The following is a 20,359-nucleotide window of genomic DNA, read 5'->3' as shown; positions in this document are numbered from 1 at the left end:
CCCAACACTGTTATCATTTAGCTGCAAGGGGGGGGGGGGGGGGGGCTGGGTTTATTTATGTTATTTTATTTTATTTTATTTTATTTTATTATTTTTGATGAAGTAGAAGCTACAAGATGCCCCATATTTAGATTACATGATCAGTCAACATTTTGCAGCTCTGCTGTGAATACACACAGGACTGGACACATTAGTTATTGATTTACAACTCTTTCTCTGATCTCCTGAGATTCTCACAGAAACATACATCACCTAACAGTGATATATTGCTACTGCTGATATTCCTAGTTGTGTTGAAGAATAAATGCATCCATTGTCTAATGGGATCCTTACTTAGCATCTGCATTCTAGCGTGATCTCTTAAACAGTAGACAATAATATAAAATTAAATATGTCAACCTATTTGGAACACACGTACGAAACAGAGTTATTACATTTACAATTAGATATTCAAATGCATTAATATTTGAACACAATATCTGATAATGGTTCTAAATATGTTTCTAAATATAAGTCCCAGAACCAGAGACTGGCGTCTATAATCATGATTGGGGCTGAATGCTTTTTGATGAGAGATATGAAATAGCTCTATAATCACGCCATCTGTAGCAGCCTTCAGCACTCAGGATCCTTGAGACATCACTAGCGCTTTCTCTTTGTCTGTTATTCTGTCTCTCGCTAACTGGTCTTAATTGAAGTCTGGAATGCCCACTCAATTTCATTCAAATCAGTGAAATGTATCCCTGCTGACAAATTCAGCTTGGTCTGACAAGCTACCAGCTACAGTCTTCGATAGCCAAACTAGTAGAGATTTTCTAGTTGTTGTGCTATTTAATTAAAACAACTTGTCTACAGCTTTAATTCAGATATTCTTTCCTTTCTACAAGCCCAGCTTGTTTCGAGGGTGTGAAGAAATGTCTTCTTAATGTTATCTTTAAATCCGGAATCTACACCCAACGTTACTCCTATAAGCCTCAGCCCACAACATCATCACCTTCATGACCTCCATCAAGTACCCGCTCCAAGGAACCTGATTACTAATGACACACACCAATAACAAAACCTAGCCGCTCGACATCACTTTCTGAAGTCTTGTACCAGCATTGTGTTTGTAATGAGACCTTTTATCCACTTGTCTTGCTCAGCGTCTAGCAAATTTGGTTTTGTCTGCTTTACACCTGCTTGATTGCTTCCCTGTTAGTCTGATTAGCTACCAGCTGCTAAAATGCAAGTCTTACTGATCAAGCTAGTAGACCATTTTGTCAGATAGTGTTTTGTTGGTTGAAAGAAATCTGCAGAATTACTGCTACTAATGCTACATCACAGACAAGTATTTCTTAAGAAAATAACACAACAGTAAGGCAATCTCCGAGATAGAAAATCTCAAGCATTTAGTGAAGCATTATGGAAAAAATATCTGGTCCAGTTTGACCAGCTTGGCATATGTTTTGGCAGCTCATGAGACCAAGCTTCTGAGTTTTGCTTAGCTGTTTGGTTTGCCTGCTACCATGGAAACCTGCACTTGCATTCATTTGTCTGCTGCATGAAAACAAGACTGGCATAAACACATACGGCCATCATAGATGTCGTATACTGCGATTTGTCATTGTGATGCTTTACAGCCATTAATAAAAAAAGGTTTTGTTGCCTTTACCAGTAGTTGTCACGATAGCAGTTAAAGTGACTGATGCCATGTTGCTTATTGCCGCTCGTCATTTTTTCTTATAGTCTTCTAGTTATCATATGTTTTATGACGCATCATAAAAAATGTACTTCATGTAAACCTTCATTTTTTGAAATGCTTTCAAAATTTACCCCATAGTCTAAGCTGTCACGAAATGAAACGTTATGACAGCTATGATGATAATTACCCGCCATGGTAACCCACACTGCAACAGAACACAGGACACAATCTGTCAGAGCAAGATATGGCATCTGTTATAACATATGAAACGGCATGCAATTAAAGTATCCCCATGTTTTGTGTTGTTTTTTTTTTAAAAGCAGCTTTCAGTATCACAAATCTGGAGGCATCGTTCTCACAATCAATTGATAATTCAGAAAAAAAAAAAACAAGCCTACAGGCTTTCTTTGAATGGCAGTTGCCCATTTTATATAACAACTACAGATATTTACAGGAAGCAAGTAAAACTAGTGGCCTCAGTTTGATCACATATGCATAATATTCACATGAATCATGAATTTCTGTAGCAATATCTTGCCCATTGCACAAGATGACATTTTTCTCTGCTCCATCAGAACTCTCATATATATCTAACTTAAATATTATTTACGGTATATTTCCACATTTTTTTTTTCATTCTACATTTCATTCTTTTTCCTTTTTTTCTTAGTGTGTCCTTGCTTGCTTTACAGGTGAAGAGAGTACAGGCCTTGTGCAAACCTCCTACACTGAGTCCCACGCATGGAAACTTACAGCAAGACAAACCACTACATACTGCTCCAACCTCTCAGGCTAAACTAAGTGCAGCAAGACCACAGATCATCCATCACCACCTCCCTGACTACACTATACAGGCTCCAACAGTACCAGTCATGCATTTTAGTTATGGTTATAGTCTAAAATGGACCAAAAGCAAAACGATAACATGCATTCTATTTTACTGACATGTAACTGATATGTATGTAGCTCTGAAAGCTCTTCATCAATTGTTTTCTCCTCTCATTATGCACTAAGCGGGGTTGGCAGGTCTCGGCAAAATAGCCCGGCCTCACTACATTCCAAAAATCACACCAAAAGACCTGAATCTGTCCTAAAGATTTCAGACATTGGAAAACAGAGCTTCATTTTTCTTGTGTTAGTCTTTGCGTGGGAAACAAGGTCAGTATAGTGTACACATATTTCTGATTTATACAAACTGCAGTACACCTTTTTATCATTGCCTGGTATGGCCATTATATGCACCACATAATCCCAATCTTTCCTATATATAACCTTCCTGATGGTATATCAGGAAAAAAAATGAAATAAAATGAACTTGCTACTCATGATGTGACAATATAGTTTAGCCATCCAACACAAAAAGACTTCTTTCCACTTGTAGAGAAATGGCTCTGTATATTATAGAAGGTCTCAGTGCACTTATACTTTCTCTTTGTTTGCCATAGTCTATGTTTGTGAAAAAATAATTGGATTTACTTTTAATTATTTGTTTTTAAAAGCAAGACTGATATGCGTTTTCTACTCAATAATGCATTAAGAAAAAGACCTGCCAGATGTGCACATATGAGCAAATGTTATTATACAATCAAAGAACTTTTGGTAACACAGTTGTACTAGCAACTCTACCTTGGACTTTCCACAGTGACTCAGGAGCGCAAAGAACAATTTTGCTGCTGTTATATTTCTGACTGTTAAATTTTTAATGATCATTTTTTGCATACTTTAAAGGATACTTTATGAATCATCTAGGTCTCTCCCACATCATTATCTTTAAATGACTCAGATAATAATTAATAAAAACTACATTCAGGACAGTATTTTTCTACCTCCTACTTCCTGTCACAAGGTGTTTGTGCAACTGTGTAAAGCATACTTATACGATAATCTAAAGACCTGTACAGATATAAAAAGCTCCCAAATAGCTTTTAAATGACCCGAGAGAGTCAGAGGTTAGTGAATAATTTATTTTAAAGAATGCAGGATAAAGTATGGTAATGCAACATTAATATATATATATATATATATATATATACTGTACATGCAGCTTGAAAATGAACTTTTAAACTACCCTCCTGAATTGTATTGATTGCAATTTGCAAGCTATAGATGGATGACACACTTTATATCAGAAATAACCAATATTTTTTGCCTTTTAGAGTTTAGTATAGAACTACAAGTTTCAATCTACATACAAAATGTTCAGCACCTGAATTCATTTCAGTATTCTGGACAGAAGAATCCCATTCCACGTGTTATTGGATCCCCTGGACCACCAGTCAAGCTCAAGCAGTTCAATTTATTTACTGTGGAAGTCGTAATTTACTTAGATTTTATTCATGTTTTGTTCAAGAAGGGATTTCTTTGTTCAAGAGTCCTAGTCATGCTGTGATTCAGTTCAATTCAAGTCTGAGTCATAAGTCAAAGTCCGTAACTCTGCATCGAAGAATTACAAAGAGTTCCTGATGAATACAGAAAATACAGTCAAGACTAGCGGCATCAAAATGATCTGATTAACATGAAAGATGATGAAATACCAAATGTGTTTAATTAACTGCCAAATCCATTTTCACTCCCAAATGCACGGTTTAGCAACGCTGATACATCATAAATTTGTGGCAATTAGAAGAAAATAATTTTCAGTATTGCTCCATTAGAAACGAAATACAGTGCAGTACACTACTCTACAGAATGATCATTTTCATAGTAGGGTATGGTGCATCTTATCAAGACCTTTTAATCACCAACCAGGGTTACAAAGATGACCTAACTACTGGAATGAAAGGGGTTATTGAATTCTGAGATCTGTTTCACGTTGATCCCGATGAACATGTTCATTGTAATTGAACAAAAAAACAAAACCTAATGCATTTATGGATTTTTTTTTTTTTCCACAAGCAGACATTTCAGATGATTAGCATTGCGCTCCTTCTATAATTCCAACCACTTAAGATAAGCAGACGTTCAACTGCATTAAAGCATTAGTAAATCAAACATTAATATCTTAGTATAGTGATCAATGGTAGTGACACACGTACCTGCATTAACACAGCGCAGAATGTACGGGTATAATAAATGTGATGGGTTCAAATGGCTTCCTGTGTGTTAGTACTAAAACCATAATTGCATGCTGCACGCTGGAGGGAGGGTGCAAGATTGCAATATAAGAGAATCGGCTCTTTTCAAAATGGTCCCTACAGAGCAAAAATAGCTGAGTGGTCACTAGTGTTAGAGTTAACTGGTTTCTGTTCTTAAGTATTTCTATTAAATTGCAAAAACTGCAGAGAGAGAGAGAGAGAGAGAGAAAGAGAGAGGGGGAGACAGAATGGAGAGGGAAAAAGAGAGAGAAAGGGAAGAGCCTTGATCAAGTATCTCAAAAATAGCATGGCAGCCTCCCCCTCCCCCTTACATCACCTCTCTCTGTCTCTACCTCTTTCTCTTGTTCTACCTAGGAAGCATCCTGAAGATAAAAGCCTGTCACGTTCTCTTATGTAACCCAGTGCTGCCTTGCACCCACATTCCAGATCCTGTCTGCTTTTCTGTGTGTTTTAGAGTGACTGAAAGGAGCCTGACAGCATCAAAGCACCAAGGCTGTGAACACTACTGACCACGCCCCGACAAGGTGGACTTTTGACGTCTGACCTTTAAGGCATGACCTTCAACATTTATACTCCATCAGCCTGACTCAATGGGGATCCACCAAACATAAGCCAATGTCCGTGGGCTAAAGGGTCAGCCACTTGAGACCACTGGTGCCCTTTTATAAATGTCAAAGTTCATGATTTTCATGAGAATGGGGTGAGTGAGTTAGATTGATAGGGTGTTGAGAGTGCATTCATTGCTAACTGCATGAGAATTAAATACTGCTTACCGCAGGACAACAGAAAATTCTCTGTTCATGGCTTATATTTGCTCAGAATAACAGAGAAGATATCTTAACATATATCTGTAAAGTTGTAAGCACTCCTGTTCTTGTCATACCCTCTTATATATGCATGTGTGTGGAGAGTTTAAACCACAGGGAAACTAGAACAGAGCCAACCCTCTCCAAAATGGCCTATATTTTTTCAAAGTCTGTGTGTGCATCTAAATTATTCAACATTCTTTAACAGGTAAACTCACTAAAAGCCATTGTTCAACTGGATGCTTCCAGGTGCACTTTACATATGATTATTTGAATGCCTTGGACTGAATCTACACATCCAAATCGCATTAGTTAGGAACAGGACTTGGCATAGAGAGTAGTCTCAAAACATGTAGTAGGATTGTAGCTGTGATGAATGCTGTATATGCGAGGAGGTACAAAGGAAAAACATCTACAGCGTCAATATCTGTGGTTACTGTGGCCTGAAAATGTTACCACAGGCAGTCTAGATGCACCCTATAAGCATATTATATTCAGGAACATTTGCTTTGCTTGGCTTCGATTACTTTGACTCCTTTGCTTAGGAGAAACATACAATTTGTTAAGGCTCCTCTGTTTATACTACTGCTTTATACTGATTTATACTATAATACTACTATACTGCACTGCTTGTGTGTGTGTGTGTGTGTGTGTTTGTGGACGGTACTTAATTCAAGATAAAAAATACACTTGTGGGCAAACCTGACATCCTGGCATCCATGAAGGATCTTTATGGCTGCCAGTGGGGGAGATGTGAAAATCATGTTGTTCAAGTCACAGCATGAGTTGTCCACGCTACACAGCTACAAGCTCAACACTGTGTTTTTTCCACCACGCAATTATGGCAGAATCAGTAGCTGTTCATGAACCGATTAGGTTCTGGACATTTCCAAGCTTGCTGGTTGTTTGAACACTGCTCTTGATTACAGGGATTTGACTAGTCTGGGAAATCCTTCTCAAATGAAGGGTAACCTGAAGCTAAAACCAGTTAGAACAAATAAGCATTGAGGGAGCATTTTTAGCTAGATCATAACATAGATAATTCTTTCATTCATTCACATTCAGCAAGAGCTTTAGTCTGGTCTGGTCCTAGTGGAATCTGAGTCTAATCCAAGATCACTGGGCATGATGTGGGAATACACCCTGATAGGATGCCAGTCCATCTCAGAACATGCACACACACACATATTGGCAACATTAAAATAGACAATCCACAGGTATGTTTAGGGGACAAGATCAAACCTACAGTATGAGAAGGCAACACTACCAACACAGGCAATGGCACTTGTAAAATTATACCTATAGACTTCACTAACCTTATCGTTATCATTACACATAGCATGCTAGCTACATGACTTGGCTAATGCCAGAAATTAGAATTGAAACAACAACAACAACAACAACATTCTTGTATGCTGAAATGCTTTCAGGACACAAAGTAGGCAGTGCATTACATAGCCACTACTTTTGACAGTCCAGAGAGAAAATATTTCTCCACTATGCCTCAATACGCCTCGTCTCCGCTGAGTCATTGTTTTCCTCTACACATACTGTAGCTGTCAATTTTTTTGATTTGGTGAAACAGTGTGACCTTATTAATGTCTGCTTCATATTTAGGATAAACAGTAGTGCTATGTGAGTGAACTTCAGGGTTCAAGGTCTTTATCATTTCTTCTACATCATACTGTACTGCAGATGGGCTTACTTATTCTTCTTGTATTTTTTTTTGGAATGTGCACAGCACCTACACACATCCAGTATTGGCACACCTAATATACTAGACAATTCCATATTCAGAAATGAGAATATGTGATGGATAATGACGAACCAAGGAAGGTAAAGAATTTCTAGTAAAAAAAACAAAAATTAATTGAAGTATAGATAGATAGATAGATAGATAGATAGATAGATAGATAGATAGATAGATAGATAGATAGATAGATAGATAGATATGGTATTTTTATTGAAACTAAAAATTTCTACAAATTAGGTTTCATTTAATTAATTATACATTAAATTTACTAAAAACAAAAAATATTTTGATGTTTATTCATTAATATTTCTATACACAGTATCATGAACTGGCACAAAACTTAATTTAATGCTGTATAAAATCTAATATAAATCCAATAATTTACACTGTTTTGGGATATGTGTCTGAAATATACTTAGGACTGTATATGAACATGTAAAATTTTCTGAATGCAGGTTAGGTAGAAATTTTAAATAGCACTTATTTTAAAATGTATTATTTCGTATACAGTATTTATTTAAGTCATGAGTAGATAAAACTGTGAAAGTGAAATCTACATATTGTGTATATATATATATATATATATATATATATATATATATATATATATATATATATATATATAAACTAATCCAAAACCATTTTAAATCTAAATTATTTTAAAATCTGACCAGAAACAGGCACTTCTCTAAACATCATAAATGAGACCTGTGGCAGGTCCATGGCAATGTGGGACACCACTATCACATGATCTTGGCTTTAATGCCCAATGCCCCAGAGATCTGGCACAGACCTGCGTGGACCAGTTGCTTTGTCCATGTGCAACACCTCCACACCCACTGTTGATCAGCAGGGACCTTTCTGCCACCCTCACCTCCTCCACCACCACCGATATTGTGGCATGTGCGTCATCTTACAGTGTTCTATTGCTATATTTGGGAGCTAAATAATTCTAGGTCTATGCTTAATCCTAACCCTTAACCCTTAATTACAACACTCTTCATCATGGGGGCTCCACAAAAACATCAGCATGTCCTTACACACAATGTTCCTAGATGGATGTTTCCCTACTAATCACTATAGACCTCTGACATCAAGGGATCCAAACAGCCACATGACAAATCACAAGGTGCTGTCCCAAATGGTAACACCACGGGAGATGCTCTTCCAAAGGTCCCTACAATACACTGGGTAATTAATACACAAACCCAGCCACTTTGTGAGCCTGTTTAACTTAGAAAAGCAGCTGGATTTGATCCAAAATAACTAGTTAATTATTTCATTTTTATTTTTGCTCATTTCTGAATTGTGACACTGTCGTCTAAACAAGCATTTATATTTATAACTCTTTTTTATCACGCTCATAGTGGATTATTAATGAGTAATGAGTAACATCACACAAGGCAAAGTAAAACTGAACTCACATTAAGCCCAAGGAGCTTGAAACCTAACCTAATTTTGCTAACAAAAAAAATAAGGTTCACATTGTACAAACCCCCACAACTGCCATCAGAAATCATAACTATGTCAAACGTTAAATAATGCCATGTATACCTCTCACCAATCTGTTAAAATCTGGTAGTCTAGCATCCCATGACAGCCAAATATAATGAGAGAGAGAATCTTTAGACAAAAGTGTACTCCTCAGCTGCTCTGAAGTCAGTTGAGAGTCAGCTCTGCTAATTGGGTAGTCTTGGAACACATTTTTCCGCATCACTACATTTTGCCACCACGTAATTGGGACAGCACTGTTCCCTGTGAATTTGACACATGGGAAAAAAAACAACTTTCCCAGCCTACAGAGGTCAGACCATAGCTAGTTATGGCCATGATTGAAAGACTTATTTCAATAGTCTTTCATATTGTGAGAAGAAAGTACTGGACGTCATGTAGAATTACCCTGAAGGATTGCTAGTTTGTTTTATTGCTGATAATGAATCCTTGACATCTCTTTTGAATCAGGGTCATCAATTCTTACTACTTTTACGTTGTACTGTATCCATAGTCTTACTTATCTTGCCCATATATTTTGAATGCACACAGCACCTACACAAATCCAATATCTGCACACCTACAATACAAAAAAAATAAATCTTTTTCACCTCCAGATGTAAAGATCACTGCTGGAAAAAAAAGAATCCTTTTTCTGCATACATGCAGCAATACTCAGATTTAAACAGACCATGCAAAAGTACGTCCTTTTTCGATTATACACTTAATTCATGTATTATTCTGCATTGATCCATACCCTTTTGCTTTTATTTCATGCATTGGTCAAGACAAATATTTGTGCGTGACGTAGCATATTTGCATTTAATTACTTACTAATACCTGTGTGACCGATTGAGGCTGGTATCATGTTACTTCATTTGTTTTCTCTTGGCTATAAGGCCAGAAATGAGTTTCCATGACTACACACACATAGCAAAAAATTCAGTCAAGCTTCTGAATGGTGCATGTTGCATACTCATCATCACACACTAAAGTTTATCTGAAAGATAAATCCAGTCTGTTTTTGTTTTCATAGGGAGATACATGCTGGGAGTGCAGCCTCTTTTCCAGTCCTCTCTGCTTGCTTTCAGCTTTCACAATGTACTTCGTTTTAAGAACCGTGTTTATTCTTCGCTCTTCACATCACTTCCAGTAAAACTGCATCACAGATTCTTTTTAGCATCACAGAATTGGATTATTCCTCTGATTTTTAAAGTCTAAAGACTTTCCCCATGGCTTTTAATCAGTACGTGACAGGGTGTATGTGGTTGTGTTTGCATGTAGAACCAGAAAATAACACTACAAAGCAGCTTAAAGCTTTTCAAGTCACCGTTCCATGGAGATTTCTAGCCCAGTCTAAAGCCAGTCAAGCTTTTCCCCAGGTGATAACCTTTAAACAAAGCCAGGAATCAGTAATCTTAGCCTCTGTGACGCCCCAGTTTGGGTGTCTGACATCATGGCTGTTAGTTGAATTTTGCCAAGGCTATTAACAGCTGCTTTTTCTCCAGAGGCACTGCTCTGGTGCTTTTTAAAGGGATGCCCTGCTCCACTTACTGCTCCGAGGCAGAACTGGGGGAGACGAGGGAGTGAGGTGACATGATTAGGGAGAAACATGGGTCGCTCTGGAAAGCGGATGGGAGTTTGTCTATCCGGCTTTGCGTCTTATAAACTGTGAATCGAGTAAAGGGCAAGGAGAAGGGGGGGGGGCGTAGTGAAATATGGTGTGTAGGTTTATGTAGGCATGCAGGCATGCATAATATAGTTGGTGAGTGGGCTGCAGAACAGAGTAGGTCTTTGTTTGCAATAAATGAATGTGCTTGTGTGATATTATGTGCAGTCAAAACTTTAGTCATCCACAAATGAACTTCATAAAAGAATGGCTGTACATATGAATTTACTCCACCTGTATGCTAATATAACATATCATATACCAGAGATAATGTGGTAAACCTTGTTATGTGTATCTTGCAAACAGTTAATGTGAGTGAAATCATATGCTGGAGTAATGCAACTCCTCCCTATCTTCCTCCAGTAATTAACAGGACCTGGGCTTTGCTCTGCTGCTGCACTCTAATTAATGCTAATCACTCCAACCTCCCTCCAGGGAGGATCTCTGTTCAGTATTCATGGAGTCGAAAAAAATCCCTGATATCCTATGCAAACTTCGTCTTGTGCTGCCACATACATCTCATTAACCACAAAACATGACTAGTTTAGTTATAAGGCATTAAGGACAAATAATTAACTGTAGCCATGCATTATTTCTAGCTGCACCTTCTTTTTCAGTCAGGAACAATGTCTACATGTGATCGCTTGCTCGGAACTAAACCGAGCCTGCTAGTAACAGAAAGCCAGGCACTGCAGACAGCTTAATAATCATGCACAGAGTGAAACAGGCGTAGAAGAAGACAAAAAAGAACGAGGGCAAGAAAGAGAATGGAAATGAGGAAACCAAGCAGATGGTCACAAGATAAACGAGGAAAGAATGTTTGTTGAAAATAAATATGAATCCTGGAACAAAATGTTATACTACTTCAATTTAGGAAAATGTTTAATTGCCTTTTCTCGCTTTAGTCCAATATTAAGAATATTTTAAGCATTGAAATTGATCTCTATTCAAAGCTGTCTTTTAACTAATACTTTATAATGAAATATTAATTATATGATTATGGGTTAGATTTCTTACTAAATCAACACTTAGTCAATCACAAGTTGTAGCCTATAGTTGTTATTAGTCATTTATTATTAGTACAGGTTAATATTTATTAGTATGACTTATTTTTAATTGCAGTGAATCTAAAAGGGGTTTTAAAGCTACATATTTGAGGTTCTATCACTATCAAAATCTGCACTGGACTTGACTATACACCTTTTTCATTATTATTTTTAAATATATTTACCTAGTAAATGTATTTATGATCATCATCTTTGCGCAGTTCGGTTTATTTGTAATTTCTGCAGTGATGGGTCTCCTCCTCTCCAGAGCTTCTCAACCTCCACCGTAGTCGCTATGGCAACAAAGAGCAATCTGATGAGCCTGGGCCTCCTGAACATCCTTCAGTTTTGGCTTCCATTCACATTTTAGTTCCATGTCTTAACTCTCTGTACAGTGTATTTATGTCATAAGCATTTGGTTTCAACATACTCTCTTTCGAACGTCATCTATGTCTATCCTTAAACCGAGTGGGAGTTTTTATGTGTTGTGGATGTTACTAAGACTGGAGACATGGTATTTAATTTTTAACCATGATCCCATTTTTTTGTTTAGAGCAATCTGGCTATTTCATGTGGTCTTAAGAAAAGCTCCACGTGTTAATTGGTCTGTTTACTGGATCTGCTCAGTGGTTGTTTTGAGAGTGACTCTGCTGTTCAGTGAATGATTGAGTGCACACTCTCTAATCCCCACAGGGAAACAACAAGTAAAATGGTCAGAGCTCAAGAAAGTGAGGATCCGCTGAGGACATAGGTGATAATGCGTGAATTGTCACTCTCCACAGGTACAAAAACAGACTCTACCTAGGGGTAGAAATTGTCAGTCCTCTCTACAGCAACATATCGGGTGAAAACAAACACTGAAATATTAAGACATTAATAGAATAAATAGAATAAGATATATAAAAACAGATTGACCATTACCCTTGTATGTAAATTTATGATGGGATGCCGTTCCTGATTTGTCATAACTTCATAATCTCATTATAGTGAACAGCTATATTATTGTTAAAAATGACACTGTAACATACAGTATGTCGGACAAAAGATCTTCATCAGCTGTACAGGCAAAGAGCATCTAAAGTTGTAGGGAAATAAACCAGTAAATGTTTGAATATTTCAGAATGTTTCACGTGAAATAAAGCAGAAACACTGCAAATCTCATTTCATTTTTCATTTCATTTTAGCCATAAGCTAGTTGTTAATGGTTAAACATTTAAAGGTAACTGTCCATAGCTTGGCCTTCTTCTGCAGGTTGTTTTATTATTATTATTTATAACTGGACCCTTGAGTTGAGTCCTATTAATATATACAGATAACAAATTAAGGGTAAAAACAGCATAAAGTGTTTTGGTAAGGTTTAAGGCCATCACAAGTTTTAGCATTGACTATACAAGTCTTTGGAGCTGTACTGGAGTGATAAGTACCATTCTCTCGTTAAGTAATATACCCTAAACTTTTTTAATAATGGTGATGGAAAACACTGTTAGTCCAAAATTTCCACCAGGCATTCAGTTTGGTTGACTGTGAAAGCCAAAGACCATATGATTTACATTATTTTCATCTTTATTTAAGTGTTCAGTTTGCCCTTGTACCCTGTGGATAGGTTGGAAGAGACCACTACCATCAGGGTAGGTATGTTTCATCACAGAATAAAGAAGAACATTGTATTAACTTGCAGTGACGCAAACTTTACTATACAGCTTATTTTAAACACAGTGTATGTGATTAGGATGTCTGTTCCATATTTGCTACTGAAATATGAATGGAGTTAATGAAGTCAGTTGTGGAAGAAGGTGTGAGAGGAGAGTAAACCTCTTCGACAAGACTCAAGACTCAAGACTATACAGACTTACTGCATTTCATAACACGGTTGCATCAGAACATAACAAAAAAAAAAAGGCAGGTGTATGTCACTTTTTATGAATCTACCCAGTCATGAAAAGCCCAAAGCAAAGGGAGCGTCTTGTGGGAGATGGGAGGTGCTGAGTCTTGGAAACATGCCAATCTACTCTCACATGGACAAGTAGGCAGGTGCTGTATATCGACCAGCGCATGAATAGCAAATAGCTTTACAATACTAGAGAGAAAAACTTACTGGTGTAAAGCAACACCTAGAGAAAAGCGTACTGGTGTGTGTAATAGTTCGAAGGCCAATATGGGTCAGGGGACAATATGTGAGAATCAGATTAGACAGAAACTGGAATAGCACTCATGAAACATTGATGAGGGGAGTGTTTGAAATCCACTGGTGTGCAAAAGTGAATTGTGAATGAAGTTGGACTAAATCAGTAGAAAGGATTATTGGATCATTAAACTGGACACCAGATTGTTTAGTTAAAATGGCCTATAATGATATAAATCAAACAAAGCTTTTTAGTAAAATCCGTACGGAAGCATTAATACTGAAGCATCAACAATGACTCATCTAAACTCTTCTGTGATTGACATGTCAGAAATGATAATGCATTTTCTGTGAAAACTAAATGAACACAATGTGCATAACAACTAGTCCAGCTCAGAAGAGAACTCTCTCTCTCTCTCTCTCTCTCTCTCTCTGAATCTATGACAGGCTAGAATTGAAGCCTGATACTACTGAACCATTTCTACATTACACATTAACAATCCATCATTGATTCAACCCATTTTAGGCCATCAAGTGCGAAAAAAAAAGGGGTATCATTAGTATGCATTCATTTCCCTGTAATGCAGGTAGACTGTTAACAAAGATTTGATGACAACTGGATGGCATTTGTTCTCGATGATTGGATTTCCGGTTAATTGACGGCTTTCGGCGAGATGTGAAATGCATGTGGAAGTAAAAATGACTCACTTGCTGCGACCACATTGTCACATGACACAGAACGCGCCGGCGAAGTTTGTCACGTTCTCTGGCACCTCGTGAGAAAGAGCAGCATTAATCAGTTTCATTTGCGCTCTGAACCTGTTGCCATGACAACATATTCCCAAGACTTTCATGAGGGGAAAAAAGCAGCATCTCATCTGCCAAGGACATGAATATATCAGGTGCCTGTGGGACAGCAACATAAACAGCAGCTAGATGAGCACATTATGGCATCTCTCTAGTTTTTTTTTTAGTTTTTTTCCCCAGCGCTAGGAACAATGTAGAAAGGACTACAGAGTTTAGGTTTAAGATAGTAATTCATTCAGTCATATGACTCACATTTGAACTCAGATGCATGCAGAAATACATCAGCCTTTGGTCTCATTCACTGATAATGAGAACTCTAGATCTCATCTGCGCAGCTCTGATTCAAGAGCGGCAGGTTGAAACACACAACAAGGGTGTCGTAACTGTATTTCAATCACAGTAGGCTGTTGTTGCCTGATGTAGGCTATTTTTGCCTTCTGTGTCCAACAAGGGACAAGGCTTTAAATCAGACTAACAATGGCTCTGTAAAAAAAAAAAAAAAACAGTGAGTATGCAGTTTCCATATTTATACAATATGGAAATCTCTCAAAGAAAGTTTGAACTTCAACACAACTTTAAAGAACATTTTCCCAGTATATGAAGGTCTTACAGATGTGGTTTACCAGACAGATTCCTAGTGGTTTACCAGTTGAATTCCCAGCAACAATTTAACCCTAGCCATATTGGAAATGTAACTGTAATGAAAAGGTTTTTATCCACCTCCATCGATCATCTTTATCAAATTTTGACTCATTTTCTCCACCACATTATCCCTCACCATGCTTTCTACACCTAATTCATCAGCCAACATGCCATTACCATCTATTAACGCCATGCATTACTGCATTTCCGACCTCCTATCTGTTTCATAATTTCTGGTAAACACAGCATTGTAATCCTCCATTAGCTGTCTGCAGGAACGTTCTGTGGCTTTTGCTAGACCTTTGTCAGCTAAAATATGCTAATGGTACAGTATTCTGCTTTCATTGCAATGTGGTGGCTCGGTTTTTTAGAGAGGAATTAAAAATTGATGTTGTTGTCCTGCAACTAGACAGCACCAAACTCACACTGTCATACAAAAAAATCTGTATTGAATTCATAGTTATCTGTTATTTTGATAGACTTACAAACTTGAAAAGGTTGTTTTTTAATGGATATTGACTTCCCCCATACAAGATTTGAAGGTTTTTGTAATTAATCTTTTTAATAGTTAAGGTTAATAGGTAGTTAATAGGTGTTTTTTTTAATCTATATTAAAACATACTGACTTTGCCTGGTGTATTCACATTTTTTGGGACTTTCATGATTTCTAATCAGTTTCATAGGTTATTCAAATCAGCTTTCACTGCACACCAACAATATAATCATATCATATATAGTATCTAAACTTTATAATATATAGAAAGTATATTTCATTTGAAATCTCATGCAAATTTCCCATGAGATGAGGTTGCGGTTGTATCTCCAGTGCAAATATCAAATGTTGGCTCTCTTCTTTCTTTCTTTGCTGTGTGAAAGACCATGGAAGAAATGTTGTTATTTATTGTGCATTGAGCTCTTGAGGAGATATTACTTTACGCTGTTCTTTTGCTTACGTTACTGAGAACTAACATCAAACAACATAGCTCGCTTTGTCTTGTAAGAACCCTATAAATACATAAACACGTATTAACAAAAATCTCAACTGCAGAAATCCTGCAGTTCGGAATGAGAGGCATGTCTGTGCCGTTAATGATGCATCAGCTCCCCCTGATTCGCAGCTCAAAGCAGCATGGAAAAATGAATATCAAAAACCCTCTGGCTTGTGATGCATTCCCTTTAATCTAACTCCCATAGAGAATTATTTGTCAGAGAGCGAGCTCACGGCACGTCGCACAGCAGTTTTATTGTAGGCGAGGGAAGCTGTCGATCAATGCAACATGACGCCCAGGCAGACTGCTCATTTTCCCCTTGCTGAATGCCTGTAATCGTTACACAGCTGATGTATAGGTTACACATTATAATTTGATAAAACTTTAAAGGAAACAACCAGTTGACCATGAACTATGCATTTCTCTACATATTATAACAAGAATCACTCGATAAAGAGCTGTTTCATAATCCCACAGCAGCTGAGAAGCATTCTCTACATCAAGCACAAACAACTCTTGATTTCCCCACTCATGCTTCTTGATAATTAGCATAATTAGTGTCCTAAAGTGCTGAAGTCCTGGCCATCGTAAGCAATATCGGTGATTGTGCTTAATTGTACAAGACTTAGCCACCTCTAAAAAGCAGTTGCACTAAAATAAAGCATGCAGGTCCAGAAAGTGCTGGCTGTGGGTGCAGACTATTGTTCCACAAAAGCAATAACAAACCAAATTCGAAATCTAAGATCTCTGCACTGGCTACACTGACTGAGTTTGTAGAATCATCTGTGCGTACAACTGACTGGTTGAAACAAAAAACTTGAGATTTTGTAAGCTCCTTTGTAAGTGTGTGTGTATCTACATAAGCATTGTGTTTTTGTTAGGTCATTATGCCATATTTAATATATAGCTAGATTTTTTGCAAATAACATCAGAACTTCCCATACAATTTAATGATTTATGAAGGAGAAGCAAAACAAAAAATTTTCTTCTTTTTAAAAAAAAAAAAAAAAAAATTTATTTACCATTTTATAAGGCTGAATTTTTATGGAATCAGAGCTTTTAGAAACAACATCCCTCTTTGCCATTTCTTCCATTTGATCAGTGACTCCACCCCAATTCTAGGATTATCTTCTGCTCCATAAAAGCTAGCACTTTGCCACCAAATAACTGAGATGGAGGACTGCTTCCTTTTTTTAAAGTCCAGCCAGAGAGAGTTGAAATTTTTGCTGAATGTTCTTTTTTTTTTTTTCATTTGCTTTTTTCATATTGTGCACAAATAATGAGCGAACCTGCTATATGTGCACAATATTGGGAATAAAAAAAGAAGAATTTTATACAAAGCATTTTTTTTAATAATTCTATTTCGTGTGATTTTTAGATTTGCTAAGAAATAACGAGTTGGCATTAACATTTGTAAACTGAAAACTTCAGAGTAATTTTCCTAACTTACTATAAAGTGTGACCCCCTGCACTGAAACTCCCGCTAAATATGGATATTCATTAATGGGTTAAATCAAAGAAATCAAGTACACAGCCAGTACAGTCAGTAGGAGCTCTAGTTTCATGGAAGACAGGAAGGTTTCAAGTCAAGTCTAAAGAAGTCCATGATTGCAACTGTAATCATTTTTGCTCATGTTGTGACATTTCACATAACTCACCCTTGCATATTTAGAGGAGTAGGGGTCCTCGAAGAGCGCCCAGACGCGCCGTTGCCATCGTTGCCACAGTCCAGCCGTTTTGGCATCGGTCGTGTCCCCGAGCGCGAGCCTCTTGGTCATTTCCAACTCGTCGTCGCCGTCCCCAGATTCGCCCAGACCGTCTCCATCCACTTCGTCGCTGCCCAAGTCGGCGGGCCCGCCGCCGAAACTGTCTAGGGCTTCCTCGGCTTCGCGGTGTTGTCGGTAGGTCATCCAGCAGCACGGCTCCACGTCCGTCTCGTCGATGCCCCAGAAGGCGAGCTCCTCCTCATACAGCGGGCCGCACACGTCCGCCGGGCAGTGCAGCTTTCCGGTGCGGTAGTAGTTGAGGATGTGCGCGAAGACGCCCGGGTGTCGGTCGAAGAAAAACTCGTCGCCATGAGCGTCGTAGTCGAAGTGACTGTGGGCGTCGGGCTCGGCGAGCCAGGCCAAGCGCGTCCCCGGCAAAGTGCGCAAGGTGCTGCGATAGGTCTGGTGCCGGATCCCCCCGACGTTAATCACAACTCGGTCTTTCTCGTCGCCTTGGACCATCGCGTCGCTCGGGCATGTCGCGAGCGAGGGCCGGGTGTTACATCCTAAAGCTCGGGCGAGGCAACGCGCACCGACCCGGAGGAAACATGCGCGCAATGGGTAAACCGGTTAATGAGAGGTTGCACTGAACCGAAAAGATTAAGCACGCTGTCAGTGGTGGTCGTGCAATTCTAAAACGTCTGTCCAATTACGCATAGCTTATGTAAATCGCTTTGTCGAAAAATGGTATGATAGCGATTAGGAAAATAAAAAATGCGACGCAGAAGAAGATACTCCCACGAACACGTGAACCAATTTTCCAAAAAGCATGCACTCCGACATTATAATGCACTTCACTGAAAGATCTTATACAGGTGTGGAGCCACAGAACAGTGGTACTGGCGGCATTTAGCAAAGGCAACGCTGTATATGTCTTGGTTCTGAACGGACAGCTCCAGTCTGACAAAGCGCTCTCCTCTTCCTCTCCTCACACCCTGTGTGTAGTCTCTGATGAGCTCTCCTCTCCTCTCCTCTCCTCTCCTCTCCTCTCCTCTCCTCTCCTCTTCTCTTCTCTTCTCTTCTCTTCTCTTCTCTTCTCTTCTCTTCTCTTCTCTTCTCTTCTCTTCTCTTCTCTCCTCTCCTGTCCTCTCCTGTCCTCTCCTCTCCTCTCTTAGTCCAGTATGTAGAAAGGTTTCCTTCTCGGTTTTGGTGGGATGTCTATAGATTTGTGTTCAGCACAAATCCGTGCGGATCAAATGTCATATCTGCGCGTTTCTATGCATCAACTGGTCTTGGATACGTCAAGGGTGCGTTTTACATCTTCATTACGTTAGATTCGAAACAGCATGAGATCAGATCCATCAGTCTTTCACCTACGCTCCGTCCCTGTGTTTTTTCTGTGTTTTTCTGTGTCACTGCAGTGCGCGCCTAAAAGAAAAAAATGAATGACAGACGGCAGCATCAGTTCACTTCAATTGGCCAATGCGCATGCGCAATTGCTTAACGACGAGAAAACCTGTTAATTTCAGAGCTCAGGAACACTGACAACAATTTGTGTGTGTGGGGGGGCGGTGTATTGTGTGTGTGTGTGTGTGTATACATATATACACGTACATATATTAACTGTTGACCTGAATAATATTGATTATCAGTGGCACCACCTGTCAAGGAGTGGGATATATTAGGCAGCAAGTGAAAAGACATTTCTCAAAGTTGATTTGTTGGAACGACTCTTAAAGAGGCCAAATTGTGATTCTTAGACGAGTGGGTCAGTGCATCTCCAAAACAGCTTATGGGGTGTCCCAAGTATGCAGTGTTCATTACCTAGCAAAAGTCGTCCAAGAAAAGACATTCAGTGAACTGGCAGCAGGGTCATGGTCCTAGTCTCACTAATGCAAAGTGAAGCAAAGCCCAGCCAGTCTGGTCCAATCCCACAGAACAGTTACTGTAGCACAAATTGCTGAAAACATTAATGCTGGCTCTGAAGGAAAGGTGTCAAACCACACAGTGCATTGTTTGCTGCAAATGAGACTGCATAGAAGTAGACTGGTCAGAGAGCCCATAATGACTCCCATCCACTGCCAAAAGTGCCTACAATGGACACATGAACATCAGGATGAACTATGGGAAAATGACAAAATACAGTGTGATGATACACTGGGAAACCTTGGGTACTGTCATATGGATGTTACTTTGACATGTGCCACCTACATAAACTTTGATACAGATCAAGCCAGCCCCTTCATGGATTAACATTATAATGCCCCCTACTACACACACACACACACACACAATACAAGAATTGTTTGATAGATTTGGCTGCCAGCACGTTCTTTTAAATAAAGCTTAGTAGTAAGTGTGGTTGGTTAATCCCTCTGCCTGGTAAAAGGAAAGTAGTTAGGACTCTCTATAAGATTTGTTAGCTCCCAAGTTAGCTTACATTTTGCATTCTCATGGGACTCACTAAGGCTCCACTGTCAGAAAGTCATTACGTCCAGGGACAAGAACTGATCCTGCTTCGGCTCTTCCCCAAGGCAATTACCAAAGAC

General features: G+C 38.6%; 1 protein-coding gene across 4 annotated transcripts in view; it reads right to left on the bottom strand.

The window, feature by feature from the left end:
* The window catches only part of kcnc1a (potassium voltage-gated channel, Shaw-related subfamily, member 1a), a 35,695-nt gene extending 16,442 nt beyond the window's left edge, over window positions 1-19,253 (bottom strand). For 2 of the 4 annotated variants that reach the window (XR_009203824.1, XM_058382154.1), the window contains exon 1: window positions 17,763-19,253. Coding sequence is in view for 3 of the 4 variants with exons in the window: in XM_058382154.1 (XP_058238137.1) it covers window positions 17,763-18,332 (570 nt within the window). In the remaining variant the exon portion in view is untranslated. The remainder of the gene's footprint in view (window positions 1-17,762) is intronic. The other 2 variants (XM_058382153.1, XM_058382155.1) reach the window with 1 other exon arrangement.
* Window positions 19,254-20,359: the final 1,106 nt, after the last annotated feature.

This window comes from Hemibagrus wyckioides, linkage group LG27, assembly GCF_019097595.1.
Source record: "Hemibagrus wyckioides isolate EC202008001 linkage group LG27, SWU_Hwy_1.0, whole genome shotgun sequence".
Classification (NCBI taxonomy): Eukaryota; Metazoa; Chordata; class Actinopteri; order Siluriformes; family Bagridae; genus Hemibagrus; species Hemibagrus wyckioides.
This window is presented reverse-complemented; position numbering and strand designations above follow the sequence as displayed.